The sequence below is a fragment of the Myotis daubentonii genome, chromosome 11, assembly GCF_963259705.1.
Source record: "Myotis daubentonii chromosome 11, mMyoDau2.1, whole genome shotgun sequence".
NCBI classification, from domain to species: Eukaryota; Metazoa; Chordata; class Mammalia; order Chiroptera; family Vespertilionidae; genus Myotis; species Myotis daubentonii.
The window spans coordinates 14863784-14883706 of NC_081850.1; the positions used below are offsets into that span (position 1 = coordinate 14863784).

Sequence of the window (19923 nt, forward strand, 5' to 3'; positions counted from 1 at the left end):
GAGTCTTACTTCAGGAGGCCACCCGAATGTTCTAATAAATATGTCTAAGGAAGAGATTGTATCTGCAATCTCTTTATTTTCTGTAACAACAGTGCATAAATTAATATGTTAACAGTCAAAAACATTTTATGTACCCAAAATTACACAGTAGTCCTGGTAAATGTGGGTCCTTTTATATTTATTTTTATCCTGTTAGGTGATAACAATTTAAGAATTAAAATAATCATCAAAAAGTATCTCTAAAACCACAAAATAATACTATATGTAATGGTCTATTTAGAATAACCAGAATATAAATTATCTTAAAATGTATCTCCTTATCATGAAATCCTTCTTTAAACACCAGACCATGCCTATCCAAACACAGTGAGAAGTGAGAAATTTTACCTTGCATTGCCAAATTTCTCTCTAAAAAGCTATAGTGTATGAGGTATGTGACTGAACATTTTATTAACCCCGGCCATGCATTACTGAGTATCCTCACTTGTTTTTTAATAATTGCTGGTTTGATACAGAAAAATAGCCCCTTATTTTGATTTGATTTTAATGAAGAGAGTGAACTTTTTCACACGCTTATTAGCCACCTGTATTTCCTCCTTTTGTGCATTATTTGTTCCTCTCTTTTTCTACTGAGATTTTGATTTTTTTCCTGCCATCTCAATGAGCTTCTTTCAGAAAATACTTTAATCTCTTACATGCTATATTTATTGTAACACTTTCTCATTTGTTCTTTGCCTTTTAATTTTGCTTATTGTTGGATTAAGAGTTTAAATATTTATGTAACTAAGTGTATTGATTTTTATTTTGTGCTTTCTTCCATTGTTTTTAAACTTAAAAAGCCCTTCTCCATATGAAAAGTCAATAAATATTCACTTCCATCTTCTTTTGATGGTTTAAATGTTTACATTTACTCTTTAATCCACTTGCAATTTATGTTAGTATGAGGTAACAAATAGGCTTTTCAAACAATTCTCTTTTTTTCAAACAGAAAAATAACTTTTCCTAGAACTATTGTTCCTTTCCCTACTGATTTGTATCCTTTATGGGATATTAAGATTTTATATAAACTCCAGTCTGCTTCTGGACTTTCTAGTCCGTTGACCTGTGTGTCCATACCCTTGGACTGTCCCCCACCGTGTTACATCATTGTCTCTGTACTCAGATCTAGTAGAGCTGGTCCTAAGACGTTACTGTTTTATTCCCAGAATTTTCTTTGCTATTCCTCCTGCTTATTCTCCAAGATAAAATTCATAATGATTTGTTAAGTTTCAAAACCATTTGGGGATTTTTCTAAGAATTATTAGGAAAACTGTTTAGAACTTAATGTGATGAAAATTGTAAAACCTTGCTGTGAAATATATAAGAAAACTCAATGATTGATATTACACATCAGCTTGTGGAGGAAAACATTAGAGATGCCTCTTTCCCCAAAATCATCAATTTAGCAGAAATCTATTCATTTATCAAATATTTAGTGTGGCTAGGACCTGGACTTGGCTCTGTAAAAACTGCAGAAACCATGGGGCAGGGGTCCTCAAACTACGGCCAGCGGGCCACATGCAGCCCGCCGAAAACATTTATCCGGCCCGCCGGGTGTTTTTGCCGCCGCTGTGTGCATAGGAATTTGTTCATAGTTCTTTTTTAAACTATAGTCCGGCCCTCCAACGGTCTGAGGGGCAGTAAACTGGCCCCCTGTTTAAAAAGTTTGAGGACCCCTGCCATGGGGCATGCATCCAAGATGAGAAAATACTGATTCTGTGAGCAATAACTGGCAGGGCAGCGATAGGCAGTGGTAACTCATCTGGGACCTTGTACTTCTTCTGGGTAAAGTGTTTCACTGGGGGAATACTTGGATGAGCCCCTTGAAGTGAGGCATAGAGGGTAGAGTACAAACTCCTGAAAGGCATGCTTGAGTAGCAATCCAGGGCTCCTGCTAAGATTCCAGGGGAGAGGGGGTTAGGTAAGGAGCTGGCCTTTGTTTTGCAGAATGGTTTGCACAAGTTAAAGTGGAATAGAGGCAGTAAGAGAAAGGGGGGGAGAAGTGAGGAGACTGGGAGCTGGAGGAGCTTAGCCGGAGGAACAGAGAGATGTCTACTGGTGAGTTTACTAAGTTTTGCATGTGGTCCAACACAAGTCGTCTTCGCCCTTGACCCACCACAGACTTTGTTACTCACTAACATTGTGGAGTGCAACCCCTTAAGCCTGTCTGGCATCTCAGAGTGCTGGTCTTGCTTTTGAATGGATGTGGGTGAGAAGAGGCCTCCTGAGGGCACCCAGTCAAGTCTGGGCTACCCAGTCTGGTGCTGGAGGCAGACATCCCTCCACCTGCCAGCCCCAACCTGGCTAATCTGGCTGAAGCAGGGCTGGCATCTCCCATGCCCCGCCTCTGTCTGGTCTGTCGGAAATGCCCTCCTGCACTGGAAAGTCTGACTCGGGTCTGAGGAACCCGACTGCCCCAGGCTGAACCCAGTGAGTTCTCCCTCTCCTGTGCTTGCCCTGACTTCTGTGGAAACTTGATTGCAGTCTGAGTTGTTTACTCATTTGTATAAACAGTCTATCCTCATTATTTGTTGATTCCATGTCTGAGAATTTGCCTACAATTTGTTTAGAACCCCGAAACTGATACTCGTGGTGACTTCCCTGTCATTGGATCACATGCCGGGCAGCAGAAACCCTGGGTCCTCAGGTACATATGTTACCAACGAGGCGAAACAAGGCATCGCTTTTTTCAGCCCTCATGCTGCAAACCAGTCTTCTTTTCCGGTACAGTCAGTGCCACTTTGTCACCTCTCTGTGCCTTCTGTTGGCCATTTTACCATTTAAGATGGCCTCCAAGTACAGTGTTGAGGGCTACCTGATGCTCCTAAGCACAGGAATGCGGGGGGTGCCCTACAAGAAGTATGTGTGTTATAAGCCTCGCTCAGGCAGGAGTTACAGTGCTATTAGCCTTGAGTGTGTTAATGAATCAGCGATTTATGTTTAATGATTTGTCTTTAAGCTGAAACACAAAAGTGGGTTACATATTAATCGGCTGACAAAAATGTTGCAACTTGAAGGAAATGAACCCTGTGTTGGTGGCTTATAGAACATAACTACTATGAATAACAAGAATCTACTATGTCTATCAGCAGCTCATACTCCAACAACAAATACTTAACAGCAATGACTTTATTTTATTCATCTTTTTTTTAAATCCTCACCCAAAGATATGTTGTTGTTGTTGTTATTGATTTTTAGAGAAGAAGGGGGAGAGACAGACTGACACAGAGAGAGAGACAGAGGGAGGTAAAAAAACGTCATCAGTTGCCTCCCATATGCTCCCTGATCAGGGATGGAACCCATGACCTAGATATGTGCCCTGACCAGGAATTGAACCCACAACTGTTTTGGTGCACGGGATGATGCTCTAACCAGCAGAGCCACCAGTCCAGGGTTTTTATTCATCTTTCATCCACTGACCCAGGGCTGGGCACAGAGCAGGAGCTCAAAAAATATTCATAGAATAGAATGGGTTGGGGAGGAATGCGATATGTTGAAATGGGACGAGTGGAAGATAACATATACAGATTCTTGGAGATAGTGTGCTCTTAGGAGCAATAATTCTAGTGGCATAGGGAGACCTAAGAAATAATGATAGCTAATATTTATTGCGCATCTTTTATGAATCTGCACTTTGCTATGCATCTGATCTGCTTATTTCACACAATCACCACAGCTCTGTAGTGTGGGCAGCATTCTTATCGCCATCTAGAGGGAGGTGGCATGACTTGCCCAAGGTCACACAACTCTCACCTTGTTGAGTGGGACTCCAGCCCAGACTCATCTGAGAGCATAACCGCCTAGTTAAAGTGAAAAGGTGGGCTTGGGAGGGTTATCAGCCCTGAGTCCCATCAGAAAGCAATCTCTGGAAGAGGAAAAGAGGGCCTCTGGCTGAAGTTCGCCTGCGAGGCTGGCTCTTCCCAGCTTTTGTGGGAAGACAGTGGTGTAGTTCATGGCGATTCCTCTGCCTGGCTGGCAACAACACTGCTTTTTGTTTGATTCCAGAAGCAGCTGGCAGAATTCACGTATTACTCATGTTGGAATCACACGCTGCCGATGGCTAATGCGCTGAGAGTCACTCAGTGGCCAGGGCTGTGCTTAGCTGGGCCTGGGAGGAGATTACTCGAGGCCTCTGAATGCAGCTGAGCTCCTGCAGCTGTTGTGCTTTGGCTCCAGTTCGGCACCTCTTGGCAGATGGTTTGTGTGAAAAGCGCTGCTGACTCTGGGTGTGAGATGCACAGGGAGAAGGGGCTGGGAGGGCCAGGCCGCACAAAGCAGGCCACGCTGCCAGGGGCCTCACATCTGCAGCCATTATGCACTTATGAGAGAGAGAAAGGAATTCATAAGTGAGTAATTGGGGGCTCTTGGGAAGGTTACTCCTTTGAGCCCTTTTGCTGGTGGAGAATGGCTGATGCTGGTCCAGTGTGTCAAGTCAACCCTAACCCTGATTGAACTGTCAGCCCCAATTCTTCAACCTTCCTTGCATCTACATGCTTGCTTTGGCCTCATTACGGGCAGAGTATACTTCCCAGCACTTGACTTTGGACATGGCATATGACTGGGAGTGACAATATGCAGTCCTGAGCCTAGGCCTTAAGAACCTCACTTGTTTGTTTCTACTTAGCCCTCTGCGATCTAACATCGCCATGAGAACAATACACTGTGGGTAATATGTTGACCCAGGAATGATCAGATACATGTGAGCAGAGTCACCCAGACAACCCACACACCTGCAGCAAAAAGCAGAGCTGCCCCAGCTGCCGCGACCACCTAGCTGTGCTAAGCATAGACCAACAAGACCTCGAATGACCCAAAGGCATGATCATGAACACTGGTTCAGCCACTGAGTTTGGAGAGCAATAGCTAACCAATACAATGATAAAGCTGCAATGCAAGCTCACCCCGTTTGACTCTACAGTATGTGAGTTAACCTCTAATGCACTAGTACATTGCCTTCTACACTCTCTGTTAACGTGAAGAAACAGTTTCTAATGAGCTGAGTGAGCCTGAGCTAAGGGCTGAACTCTCTGGGGCTCAGTGTTGACTCTGTAAAATAGGCAGGTTGAATCATATCAGCATTTCTTAAGGTCTGGCGCATTAGCTGCACCTGATATTAAAAAGATTCTATGCCTCTCCTGGAGTTAGCATTCTGTGAAGGCACTTCAGAGAGCACCTTTTAAGCCTTTGGCAGTTCTAATATTCTATTACTAGAGGATTGGTGCATGGATTCATGCACCAGTGGGGTCCCTCAGCCAGGCCTGTGCCCTCTCACAATCCAGGATCCCTAGGAGGATGTCAGACTGCCAGTTTCAACCCATTCCCTGCAGGAGAGTCATTAGTCTGTTCCATGTTTCCATATCTGTACGTTGAGTGTCTGCTCCCTGGTGGTCAGTGTGCGTCATTGCTACCAGTTGAATGGTCGTTCGGTCACTTAGGCTTTTATATATATAGATTCTAGGTAACAGTGTGACCCCTCCATGAAAATATCTCCCTCCATTACCAAGTATGAGTGAAACTATAATAGTCCCCTAATTCAGGGAATTTGGGGACCAGGTCCAGGAGAAGGGGAGATGTCTGTTGTGGAAGTGGTCTTTCCCAACTTCCTTCAAAACTTTGCACATGCTCCCAGTGCCTGAGTCAGCAACAGCAGAGAGGACCTCACCCCTTCTCCTACCAGATCACCCAGAACCAAGCTTCCAGAAAAGCACAAGGATACAGGAACCTGCTGGGCATCTCTCAGAAAGAAATCTGCTTTCATACTCAACCCCAGCCCTGCCCATCCACTAAAAGTGCTTTGCAACAGCACCTAATTGCCAAATTCTCTAGTCCCTGTCCTCACCCGCTCCTCTGCTATTTTTGATGTAGTTGAAAGTTCCTTTGGTTTGCCTCACTGAATGCCTTCAGATTCCTCTTCTTCTACGCCCAGATATAGGTGTTCCCAGAACTACCCCTTGGGTGATTGCATTCCCTCACTCAGCTTCATCCCACCTCCTAACATCTCCCAGAAGTATCTCTGTCCCTGTCCACTCAGCCCATTCTCAACCAAATTTCCTTCTTCCCAACCCAGTTTCCCGGCTTTATCCCCTGCCACCTCCTTCAGTGTAGCCTAGAGTGTGGCCATGCAGAACCACTGCACAAATGCTTCTTAAAACTTTGTGTTCCTCATTTTCCAAGCTTCCTTCTGCCAAGAATGCTTCTACTTCTCATCTCCACTCCTGGTTTTCCACAAAGCACACTCCTACTATCCTTCTCCAATGTCACCCTCCTGAGGAGACCCTGTTCTCTGCCTGGATTACTCATTCCAGTTCCCATGTTCTCAGTCTATTGTCAGCCTCTATTGGGGCAGAGCTCCTCTACCACCAGATTGCAGGCCACTCGGGGTCAGTCCCTCTCTTTACCATCTTTGTAACTCCATTGCCTAGCAGATTCTGCATATAATGTGCTCAATACATGTAGCTTAAATGAATGACTATAACTGACCCACTCATTCCTCCACTGGTGGGCATTGCTCATTGGTCTGCTAGCTAACCGCTGGGCCTTTTTTGAGGGATGCCCAAGAGATAAACTAGATCTTGTCTGTGATTTATTAACTAATGTCCTCTTTGCAGATTTCCTGGGAGAAGATAGTCATTTGAGACAGGTCGATCACCATGAGACTCTCTTCCACTTTGTCCATGTCACTAGGATTGTTTTAATTACATGTCAGATTACTTTTCTATTTTTTATTTGGACATACACACGAAGATCTTTAAAAGATTGACTAATTTAGTTATAGCAATGTTTCCCAAACTACATTGATTTATGCATCACTTTCATGATTCTTGCTGAGTCTACATGCTACTTGTAAAATTGTATAAACATTCTCCTTAACTCATCTTTTTTTTTTCTAACCTGTTAAGCCAGAATAGTCATAAAATTATGTGATTGATATGCTACATATACACACATATCTATATCTATGTGCTAATACATGTCATAATAAAAAATATTCTTCCAAGCACCTCATAAAATCATCCTTCAGGCCAGCAACAGTCTACGTAGCACACTTAGGGAAGCACTCGGTCAGAACATTTAATCTAGGGAAAAATCATTTACTAAAGCAGCCAGTATACTATTCTGGTGCTGAGAATATTGATATGCCATATGCAGCTGATTGGTAAAACCAACAAGTACACTGTAAATTGTAATTTCGTTTTCTAAGTACTGGGAAAAAGGCGAGCACAAGAGTGCCTATTTCCAACACCTCTTGGGCACCAATACAACTCTCTCAACCCCAGCTGTTACCCCAGCTGCTTCTGCAGGGGTTGCTTCTGTGCAGGCTTCCCCCGGCTATGAGCAGATGTAAACTCAAGTAGCCCACCCAGAGCCCCAGCGAGTATATCTCACTTCCTCCCCTAGAACTTGCTCCGGCACAGGACATCAGCAGTAACCCACTAGCTTCTTACACATCTTTAGCGCCTGAATAAAGGCAAAGTATAGCAATGGATGGACTCCTTTCTTCCTTTGCAGGTGAACAGTTCTGAGTCTCATTTCTTAAGGCTCCTCAGAAGGTCTGGAGCACCTGGATCTGTAGCAGTGGCCAACGTGATAACGCATCCAGGTACAGTTCTACTCACCAGTCCCTCAGTCTTGCTCCAGGGGTCGTTACCCTAACAATCTACCTGCACAGGTGCCCTTGCCTCAGGCCACGTTTTTGATAGAACCCAGGCTGAGGCAGGGCTCTTACCCAAGTTAAAGGGGTTAGAGAAGACTTCTTGGAAGAAATAACAGCTGATATAGACCTCAAAGCATGAGTAAGTTAGACAGGTGGAGAAGAGACTGTAAAGAGGACATCCCTGGGAGAAGAAACAGCATACACAAGGGCAAGGAGGCTTGAAAAGTGTATGTCTGGGAACTGCAGAGAGCCTGGTGTGACTGAAATGCACCTCCAACATAGCATGAGGGACTAAGAATCACAAGAGCTGGGGAGGTAGACAAAGACTGGCTCCCGAAAATTTGCTTACCACAGCCAACCACCTCCTCCCGCTGCTCTTTGATCTGAAGTGGTGGCAGTAAATAGTAAATAGGTGGGTGTTTAAACCAACTCCAGAAGATTAGAAAGTGCCTTCTGGATTCAAGAGGTGCTAGACACAAGAGGAACTGAGAGAAGGGATTAGTGGAAAGATGAAATGGGAGCAGAGCTATTGTTACACACACACACACACACACACACACACACACACACACACTCCCTCCAAGATGGGTCCAATAATCCAATTATGAGCTTAGTCAGAAGTGAGGCACATTCCATTTGGAAATGACAATTCTATAGTAAACAGGCAAAAACTAAGAATTAGGTTTGGGATAAATGAGTTAGGGTCCTGCAGGAGAAAAATCACCCTACAGCTTCAGGTCAGTCACGACCAGAGAAAAGAGGCAATGAGGGGCTGGCAGGAGAAAAGTAGGGAGCACCATTTTGTGAGCTGGTAGAGCCACAGGTAGGACCCCCCCACACACACACACCTGATACTTCAGATTTTTAGCAAAATTCCCAAAACACACAACTCTAAACTTCTCTCTCCTTGTCCCTGAGACAGGGCCAAGCTTAGGGTACCAATGCTGAGTTTCACCAAGGGAAGTGGGGAGTTCCATCTGGCATAGAATATAGAGTCACCTGCCCTCAGGGATGGATCTGTGATTTGATAGGACTGGCATAAGGCAATATATGTCTCCAGCTTTGTTTATAAGCAAATAATTAAGAGCATTTGATTTTTATTTCATGTTCATTGTGTACCAACCCTGTACTAAGTACTTTTAAATGGTATCTCTTTTAAGATCTTCCCCCTAATCACATGAACAAATACTGTCATCAGCCTCATTTCCAGGAACCAGCCTGAGGTGAACATGAAATACTAATTAGAACACAGCACAGTGACGCTTTTGAAAGAGCTCAGAATTTGGGGTCAGGTCATTCTCACTTCAACTCTGTTCTCCATCATTTTCTACCGAGACCATGGGCTCACTCCGGACTATTCACTTTCAAGAGACGGAAATCAACTCAAAATAGTACAAGCAAATAAGGGTGGCTGGCTCGCATAATTGGAAGGCACAGGGATGGGTCTCTGATCTAAAACCACTGGACCCAGTGCTCAAATAATATTGGAGTGCCTGGCTTGTTCCTTTTCTCTCTGTTACTGCCCTCAGTCTTTTCTACCAAGGACCAGCTACCTTCAAGTGCCCACAGAAGCTGGCAGCTCCAGATGTACAGGTCCTCACTGAGGAAAGAGAGTATTTTGATCAGAAATTCCCAGGAAAGGGTCTAACTGACCCTGTAGGTCCTGCATCCTCCCCCTGAACCAACTGCCGTCGTCAGATGGATGGCGCACAGTGAGAGCAGTGACCACAGTCCCATCAGAATCACGTGGAGGGGAATCAGGGCAGCAGCTATAAACTGAGATGCCAGGCAGTACAAAATAAAGGATGTCTACTGCAGTTCAACCTCGGGCAAGTCACTTAACCTGTGTGAACCTTGATGTCAACATATATTTTAAAACTAAGCCGAAGCCGAACCGGTTTGGGTAGAGCGTCGGCCGGTTTGGGTAGAGCGTCGGCCTGCGGACTGAAGGGTCCCAGGTTTGATTCTGGTCAAGGGCATGTACCTTGGTTTCGGGCACATCCCCACTGTGGGGTGTGCAGAAGGTAGCTGATTGATCTCTCTCATCGATGTTTCTAACTCTATCCCTCTCCCTTCTTCTCTGTAAAAAATCAATAAAATATATTAAAAAAAAAAAAAACTAAGCCGAAACCGGTTTGGCTCAGTGGATAGAGCGTCGGCCTGCGGACTGAGGGGTCCCGGGTTCGATTCCGGTCAAGGGCATGTACCTGGGTTGCGGGCACATCCCCAGTGGGAGATATGCAGGAGGCGGCTGATCGATGTTTCTCTCCCATCGATGTTTCTAACTCTCTATCTCTCTCCCTGTCTCTCTGTAAAAAATCAATATATTTAAAAAAAAAAAAAAAACTTGGCCTTGGCCGGTGTGGCTCAATTGGTTGAGCATTGGCCCATCCATTGAAAGGTTGCCAGTTTCATTCCTGGTCAGAACACATGCCCACATCCCCAGTGGTGGGCAGGCAGGAGGCAGTCAATCAACATTTTGCTCTCATATGGATGTTTCTATCACTCTCTCCCTCTCCCTTCTTCTCTCTCTAAAAATCAATTTAAAAAATCTTCTTTAAAAACAAGAATAATAATACCTATTGTGCAAGGTTGTTGGGAGAGAGTAAAATCATATTCAACACTTGGTACATAGAGGCAGTCATCTGTGGTAGCTATTTTTGTTATTACTGGTACTATTGTTGTTTTGTGGTTGTTTTTGACACAGGGATGGGAATTGGAAGCCCATCCCAGATGCCCAGATGTCTAACGCACTCCTGTCCGCAGGGTGGGGTCCCCTTGGCTCTGCAGCCAGACGCCTTGCACAACCCAGGCCGTGTGTGCCAAGGTTAAGCTGGTTCACCATCTGACGGCTGCAGCGCAGCGAGTGCCTCCCAGCCCAGCAATGTCAATACTGCCTTCCTGACTCCGCCTATTGTATCTGGAGGAAAGTGGCCGAGCATTGTCTTCCAGCGCTCCCCCCAGGAAGCATGATATCACCCTCTAACAAAAGCGGGAAAGCTGACAGATCTACTGAGATGGGTGTGACCACACACACACCTCGCTGGCAAGCCCTAGGCAAGGGTCTGTGACAAGCAGAGCAAACAGCACAACACACCATCCCCTCAACAGGCTGCCTGACGGGTCCCTTTGGCTCATGTTGAAATGTTCTCCTCTCTATGTCACACCCATACCATCTTAGACACCGTGTCACCAGGCTGTGGGAACGCACTCCCTCTAATCAACAGATGCTCTGAAAAGTTAGGGCTCTGTCCATCTGGCTGACCCACATGCCCATACCTGTCCCTGCAGTCTTTGGGCAGGGACACAGGGAGAAGGGTAGTCAGATTTCTGAAGGGGCAAAAGGAGGCAGTGGGGGTGGGATCTACACAAAAGTAGGGATGGCTCACTCTTAAAAACATTTCTGCACGTGTGATGTTAGAATAGTGTGGCTCGCCTTGGCCAGGTGGCTCGGTTGCATGGTTGTCCCATGCACACACACAAAAAAAGGTTGTGGGTTTGACTGCCAGTCAGGGCACATACCTAGGCTCTGGGTTCAATCTGGGTCAGGGCACATATGGGAGACAATGGATCGATGTTTCTCTCACATTAACATTTCTCTCTTTCTCTCCCTCTTTCTCTAAAATTAATAAAAACATATCCTTGGGTGAGGATTAAAAAAAAAGAAGAAGAAAGAAAAGAAATAGTCTGGCCAGACTGGTGGGAATTGGGTTATCAGTTTTAAATTCCAGAAATAAGGGAGGCAACGTTAGACATTCCCTTTCCTGTAGGCTCGGAGCACTGCCAGTTGATCCTCTGACATCCCTTCCATTTTGGGCTCTGAATATTATCGGTGCATCTAGCTGTTTGTAAGACAATACACCTGCAGTCTGGGTCCCCCACGCCAGGCCCTGGGGCTGTCACTCTGCTGCCCCCACCTTACTATCCCCTTCTTAAAATTCTCTTTCCTTAGCTATCACAGCACAATTCTCAAGAATTCCAGGAAAGGAATCTAATTGGATTTGCTTCTCCTACCACTTTTCTGACTGCTTCTTCATAGAACCCTTAGCTAACTCCTCCTTCTCTTCCCCTCACTTAAGTTGAGGATACAGTCATGCCCATGGCTTCACTTACCATAAACCAAAAATTTCCATGTCTCAATTCCTGGCCCAATCCCCTTCTTCTGAGCGTCAGACCCAGAAAGCCAAATTTTGCTAAATATTTCCCTTGACATGGAACCTCAAGGTCAACATGTACAAAATAAGTCCTTGCTCCGTCTCCACCCATCTCCAACCAGTCCCTTCTGCCATGTTTCACCACATTAAATGGCGCCAGCATCACGCAAACCAGAATCCTGAAGCAAGGTTTAGTCTCTCCCCTTTCTCTCAACCTTCCACAAGCAATCAATCACCAGCCCCTCCAGAGTTTTATCTCCTAAACACTTCCAATCCCCCTCCTCATCCAGGCCTTCCTGAATAAAAGGCTGAGAAGCAACACTGACCCAGGCCTACAGTCTCTGCCATGTCGATCCATCCTCCATACTATCATCAGAGTGAATGTTCCAAGACATACATCAGGTATGCTAGAAAAAACACGATGCCAAATTTCAACATGTACAGCATGAAGTATAAGCTGCCTAAAATGGCCTAAAAGCCCTTCCCAGTCTGACCCCAATCTTGATTCTCCACCTCCACCCTAGCCTTACTCAACTTCCTGGAGCCTGCCCTATTTCATACCCCCTGCTCCCTGTAATGGAAAGTTCTTTCTTATTTTCTTAGTTTTAAAATCATTTGTCTATGAGTAGCTCATAACTACAATTGCTCTAATTTTTGGCAATATTCATTACTATCAAAATTAATGTTATCTATAACAATTAATGAAGTTGACATTGTGTTTTAGACATTTAATTGAAAGTGTCTGTCTAATTTCAATTTTAAAAGTTTCAATTTTTAAATATATTTTTATTTATTTCAGAGAGGAAGAAGATGAAGAGACAGACACATCAATGATGATAGGAAAATGATTGATCAGCTACCTTCTGCATGCCACTAGGGATTGAGCCTGAAACCTAGGCATGTGTCCTGACTGGGAATTGAATGCTGACCTGGTTCATAGGTCGACACTCAATCACTGAGCCATACTATCTGGGCAAAAGTTTCCACTTTTTTAAGCCAATAAAATTTTTGTAGCTCTTGAAAAGATAGATTTTGTATATATTCCTACTATATCATTTATTATGTCATATAATTCATCTGCCTATATTCATCTTTTCTGCTAAAATGTGAGTTTAGTGGGGGGTGAAGAGGAGGGAAAGGCTCTCCTTTTTAGCATTCCTGGCATCCAGTACAGTACTTAGCACAAAGAAGTCCTCAATATGTCTTCATTAACTGAATAATAGGTAAGTAAATGCATTGATTAATGAATGATAGGCAGGCAATAACTCAATAAATGTCTATTGAATAAAAAGTATGTATATCTTTTGGGTAGTATTTAACAATACCTAACATTAGGAAAGTCCTGATTAAACCTATTTTCATGTGTATATCTTTTATGTTTCATACCTAAGGGGGAAAAAAGGATTTTGTTTTGACCTTATTTACATTAAATACTTAACATAAGGCAACCTTTTAAGATATAAATGAATACCATTTGCAATGTATATGAATTGATTTATTATTGTTTTGTTGTTGTTGTTATTATTATTATTATTATTATTATTTATTATTATTTCAGTGTGGCTAAAACTCTTTCTACAACTTTCTCTTTTTATTTCAGGTCTACTGTGCCATATACCAAGTTTCTCACTGTGGCATAAACTCAATAAAGGTTACTGAACATCAAATACAAGCACTATAAAGAATAAAAAAGAAGTAATATGTGTTGTCAACGATGTTAGAAGCTGATTTGGCTCAATCTACTAGTATGTGCCCAGAGCTCAAAGATATAGCCTGTGTGGTAAGAGAACTCGGAATTAGGAAAAGAACATCATGAGGAAGAGTTGGCTTGGGCAAGTTGAGTTGAACTGTATTTGTAACATGGGCATGGAGGATGTCATTTCCAAATGGATGGCATAGCATGAACAAGAGCCAAGAGGAAAGAACACATATATTGTGGAGATGGGCCTGTTAGAGGCAGAAAGGCCATGAGGAGGGATGAATGGATAGATGAGGAAAAGCATTAGATAGTTGGCCAATTTTTTTGACTTGTCAGCTGGGCAGTGACCAGCACAAAATTTAAGGGACTGGATTTTGTTAAGGTCTTTTAGGAGGAAACTGCTTCTATGAGTAGCAAATGATTCCCCTACATCTTAGAAAAGATTAGATCAGTCTTGAACTAGTGTTGGCTTCACAGCAACACTTCTCTTTTGATTAAACTAACTTCATTTATTAAGTGAGTTTCTACTGGCTAAATACTGTACATGCATTATCACACCTGATGCCTATAACAACTCTGGGAAATAGATACTCTCATCTATAAAAGATGATAAAACTGTGGCTTAGAAAAATCAAATAACTTGCCCATGCTCATCCAATTTGGGCTTAACCCCAGATCTGTGACTTTACCATCCATTCTCTCCTTCTTCTGCATTTTTGATTAGCTCTACCATAGAGCAGTGGCTTCAAAAGACCGTCATCATAGCACATGTTCATATGGCTTTTTTTTTTCTTTCACAAAAGGCATATTGACTTAAAATTCAGTGTAAAGTGACTATATATTTGGGTCCATATTCAGGACACACACCCAGTTTGGTTTAATTGGGCAAAGATCTTGGTGGCTTTTCTGAACCCTTCTCCATCTGCTAAGACTAAGTGATCATAGAAGAGCTACAGACAGACAATAAAATGAAAAGAATGTGAGAGGCAGTGTAGTAACCACCACACTCTACATAATATTTTCATATTCCTAATAAGCGATCACCCAACCTAAGCCTGAACACTCTCCAGTATGTAGCTCACTCCTCGGGGGGATATTAATAGAAGTTTTAGAAGGTTTTCATCAATAAAGCCAAACTCTGTCTTTTTGCAATTTCCTCCACGCCTGGATCCTAGATCTGGCAAAACACAATGTCAATTTATGGTGTCTTCTGTACAGAAACCCTTAAAAACACTGCCACTCTGCTCTCTCCCTCACTAAATATTCCATATAACATGATTTCTAAAGCACTTATCTTCTTGTTTGTCTATGTTTACCGTCAAATTTCTCAGTGTCTTCATTGTTAATAGATATGCTCTGAGCGATAGAGTGATGACTATTTCTAAATTAAACCTTATATTACTAATGCAAACTGTTACAGCTTATGTACAGTGGGGCCTTGACTTATGAGTTTAATTCATTCTGAGACCGAGCTCGATAAGGAGCTCGTTAACTCAAATTACTCTATCAACTCAATGCAAAAAATTGGCCGAGAGACAGCTGGTATCTCAAAAAACTCGTTAGTCGGGACACTCATAAGTCAAGGCCCCACTGTATTACCTTTTTAGCAAGCAGAGGATGTGCTGGTTCCTATGAATTTTGCATATCACCAAAAGTTGCTAAAGCTAGAACTTTTAACAAACATCTCTCACATTGAACATAATAAACCCAATTGCATAACTTGACATTTATCTATTTTGAAATGGTACCTTTTTGTTTGGCTCACTCTTCTAGCCTAGAGAAATCCATTTGAATCCTGATTCTGTGCTTTAACCAATAAGCCATCTACAGGGAATAAGCAGGTGACATAAGACACACACAGCACACACACACACGTGTCTTTTTAGGGGAAGGGCCTCAGAAGACGAATTGATAATGTCAGAAAACTTTGGAGGTTGCCCATCTGAATGCTGTAGAGGACACGGCCTGGTCTTCTGAGGTGGACTTGGAAGTGTCTTTTCCTCCTGGAGAGATGTCTTAGAAGAGCTAGGCTTTTGCAGGAAGCTCTCCCAGGGTAGGGCTGAAAAGGAAATGCAGAGACCTCCCAACAAAGACAATGCTTAGGAGGAAGCATTTGTAAAGGAAGCAAAACTCCTCCCGGTGAAAGTAATTCCCAGGTGTGTGTCTCATCCTAGCTTCAGACCTCCACCCTTGATTACTCACACTTGGTATTAGCCTTACATGACCATCCCTAATGAGGCAGTTCCATCTGGAACCACTTTCCTGACCTCATACAGGCATATCTCATTTTGTTGCATTTCACTGTATTGTGCTTCACAGATGTTGCGATTTTACAAATGGAGTACAAGACCCTCCACCAGCAAAAAATTATGACCCGCTTTATTGCCATACTCGTATTATTGTGGTGGTCTGGAAATGAGCCCACAATATCCCCTGTGACTAAATTTCCTCTGCCATCTCAGAAAAGATATCCACTATCTCTGAATCCAGGTTGTTATTTGAAATGTCCAATGAGACAGAAAGGAGGCATGAAGGCATGACACCAGAGACTTCCCCTTGGGTCAGTGTTGATCTCATAGGACATACTATGATAAGCAGAAAGAGTGATTTAGTTTGTTTTTCTGTATACACAATTAGAGAGGGCAGCCTGGTTTGGTGAAGATGGGGGAGTAGGGAGAAACTGATATGTTTATTAGAACTTCTTTGTAAACTGAAATTGGCCATGCTTCTCAATTGGGAGGGCAATATATCAGAATCTATGTGGATTTGAGGGAAATCTGAAAATTAAAATGACACACCTCCTCCAACCCTCTTATGGGTGAGCATCTGCAACCCAGTGCACTTTCATTGAGGTAAATGTGACATCATTTTTCAGTTCTATTTGTTCAGAAAAACAGAAGTGAGAAACAACCCACTGGACTAGAGAGATAAGCCCATAAGCCCCTTGCTCCTTTGCTGTAGTCTACCAGCAGAGCTTGGCTTAGAGAATGGATTCCATGCCTACAGTCATGATCATGCTGGATTGTTGTTATAATAATTTCCAAGCATTAGGTGTTCATGGTCACTGAGGCACAGACTGGGAATGTAAGTTAAGATTCAGCCCTAGCTGGTTTGGCTCAGTGGATAGAGTATCAGCCTGCAAACCAAAGGGTCCTGGGTTCAATTCTGGTCAAGGAATTGGTTGCAGGCTTCTCCCTGGCCCGGGCCCTGGTCAGGGCGTGTGCGGGAGGCAACCAATCAATGTGTTCTCTCACATCAATGTTTCTCTCTGTCTTCCCTCTCTCTTTAAAAATCAATGGAAAAATATCCTCGGGTGAGTATTAAATATATATATTCAACACAACAGACCTACCCCAGACGCCAGCCTTGTTAGTGTCACCCTCCCTTTTCAACAAGATCATGAAACCCTTCTGTTGCGCCTCTCCCTGCTGATGTCTGTGATGATTTCAGGGAACTAAGGTCTAGACATGGAGCCACTCTTTTGGCCACTTTTTTGTTTAATTTTATGACTGCCTTTCTAAGACCATATTGCCATACATGGTCACTTTAGGCGGGGGTAGGGAGGAGAGTAAATAAAAGCAATTGCGTGCGTGCATGTGCATGAGAGAGAGAGGGAGGGGGGGGGGAGAGAGAGAGAGAGAGAGAGAGAGAGAGAGAGAGAGAGAGAGAGAGAGAGAGAGAGAGAGAAAGGGAGAGAGAGATTTAACCTAAAAAGTACCTCAGAGCAACTGTAGACCCCTGGGCTTAAATTACTCTAACCTCTGGTGTAAACCAGTTCTAGATTTCACATCACTGATAAATATGTTACACAGAGAAGAAGCAAGCCCAAATGGAATGATGATAATTATTTAGTCAAAGGTACATATTATTAGAAAGAAATCAACATTGTTTCTATATTAATATGAACAATTTCTATATAAGTATTGAAACCATCTCAGATAATCTTTCATCTTCAGCAATTTGCACTACATGTTCTTAGTTTTAAAAATATTATTGAATCCTCCAAATAACTGGTTGTTGAAAGCAAATTGAAGAGCTATAACCAAATGACTTTAAATGCAATTCTGTTATATTATTGGGTTAATTTTTGAATATTTGAGATTTCAAACATACAGAAAAATAATATAACAGATGTTTATGTATATTTGGATCAAGTCCCATTAATGCAGGGGTCCTCAAACTTTTTAAACAGGGGGCCAGTTCACTGTCCCTCAGACCGTTGGAGGGCCGGACTATAAGTTTAAAAAAAAACCTATGAACAAATTCCTATGCACACTGCACATATCTTATTTTGAAGTAAAAAAACAAAATGGGAACAAATACAATATTTGTATTTGCATGTGGCCCACGGGCTGTAGTTTGAGGACCCCTGCATTAATGTAACATAGCCTGCACCATTAAGTCAGCAAATTTTGTCAAATTCATTTCCAGGATCAATTCTATTTTCGTTACAATAATTAGGATGCTTCCAAACTGAAGGGGAGAGATTGATGGTGATTACAGTTGTGATTTATTTTCACTTCAAGTTTTGATACCACTGTCAGGCAGATGCACAAACCACAGGGCCACGCCACTATTTAGAGTCCAAACAACAGGCACTAAATCTAAAAACAGCCGGCCAACCATTCCTGAACTCCACAACAGGCTGCCATGCTCTCCGGCGCCCGGGGACCTGGGTGACTACCTAAACTTTCATTTCATTGGGCCAATCAAGACTGTATGCCAAATATTCTAGACAAAACAAAAATTATATAGCCCTAAACTCCCTGACCCCAACGACTAGAAAAAAACAATACGCCTCTTTTGACTAATTTGACTGCTTTGAATAAACGAGGATGCAGATATGAAATCTGTAGACAAAGCATTCTTGCCCTCATTTAAAAATGACAAATGTGTACACTGCCTACTGGGTCCCGTAATTCTCAGCATGCATTTCTTCTAAGTAGGTGAAACCAGGTTTCTCCTTGCTTTTTTTAAATTAAGAAAACAATCCCTCATGAGGAACCATCAAATAATGTACCAAGGAAGCAAATCTCTTCAAATAAAGTGACCTTATCCGTCCTCACGGAGCCTGTGGCCACACGGGGCAATTTGCAGAAGAGAAACTCGGGGAAAGGCAGCTCATGCCACGAGGACTTTGCATTTCAGTCCTCACGCGCATTACATGGAGTGTTACATATTAAACAGAGAAACGGTGCCCACACCACAGCTGCTTCTTGTTAACCAGCACTAAGAAATAGTGAGAGCGCCCAGAATCACCGTTTAAAAAAAAAAATACTAAATTAAAAATAAAATAAAATAAAATAAAGCCAAATCTTACCAGAAAGGAGCAAGCTGACTCCATAGAGAACTAAGCCGGCTAAAGAGTCCATGCTTCCCCCAGTCTCTCCATCCAGGTCCCGCAGATGTGCATGAGGTTCCCGGGGATCCTTTCAAGCACCCAGAGGTTTGTGACTTTCCATTCTCACGTTCTCCTAGGTCTTGTTTACAAGTCGGAGGCAAGAAGGAACAGTAGAGAAGCAGGCTGTAACAGCCTCATTTCTGTCTCTGAGCACAGGGAGTTTTAAGTTCCTTTTTCCTGTTTCCTTTGTAGATTAGGATGGGAAAGGCTGTATCTTAAAGGCATTTGGTATCAGCAGGGCTGGGGGCACAGCAAACCCTCTCCATCTTGCAATTCATCAAAACACTTATCTGTGGCTGCTGCTTCTGCTGCTGCCGGAGGGGTAGAGGAATTTTTGTTGGAAGTGTGGGTCCTGGTCAGCATTTTCAGGAACAATAGGGGTATCCTCTCATAGGCGGGAAACAGAACAACAAGCCCTCCACCTACTTGTGGTATGCGGTGAAGACCAGCCCTCCTCGGCCTTCCAACGCTCTCCCGGGTCCCCTCGGGATCCCTGGCAGAAGGGGCTTCTGGGTGTGGGGGGCGGTTTGTGCTTTTGTTTTCTCGTTGTAGCCCACGTGCTTTGAGTTGGGAAAAGAAGGTTTCGTGATGAGAGAACACAACCCGAAAGGCAGCTAATCTGGCTAATTACCTACCGGCAAGGTCAATGTCACCGTGTGGCCACAGAGATGAGAGTCCAAAATTGTTAGCCTGTGTTCTTCACACAAATGATTTACTTGTTGGGCAAGAGCCCAAAGATATCCCTGCGACTAGCTGTGGCTTTCGTTTTTATTACTAATTCAGCTGAAGGTGATCTAATTTCTTGAAGAACTTGGCATAGAGCAGTGGTTTTCAACGTTCCTAATGCCACGACCCTTTAATACAGTTCCTCATGTTCTGGTGACCCCCAACCATAAAATTATTTTCGTTGCTACTTCATAACTGTAATTTTGCTACTGTTATGAATCGTAATGTAAATATCTGGTATGCAGGGTGT

At 43.2% G+C, this 19923-nt stretch overlaps 1 protein-coding gene across 2 annotated transcripts in view; it reads right to left on the reverse strand.

The window, feature by feature from the left end:
- The window catches only part of TEK (TEK receptor tyrosine kinase), a 111056-nt gene extending 91594 nt beyond the window's left edge, over nt 1-19462 (reverse strand). For both annotated transcript variants that reach the window (XM_059656515.1, XM_059656514.1), the window contains exon 1: nt 18867-19462. In XM_059656515.1, the coding sequence (XP_059512498.1) occupies nt 18867-18918 (52 nt within the window). In that variant the 5' untranslated portion in view covers nt 18919-19462. The remainder of the gene's footprint in view (nt 1-18866) is intronic.
- Nucleotides 19463-19923: the final 461 nt, after the last annotated feature.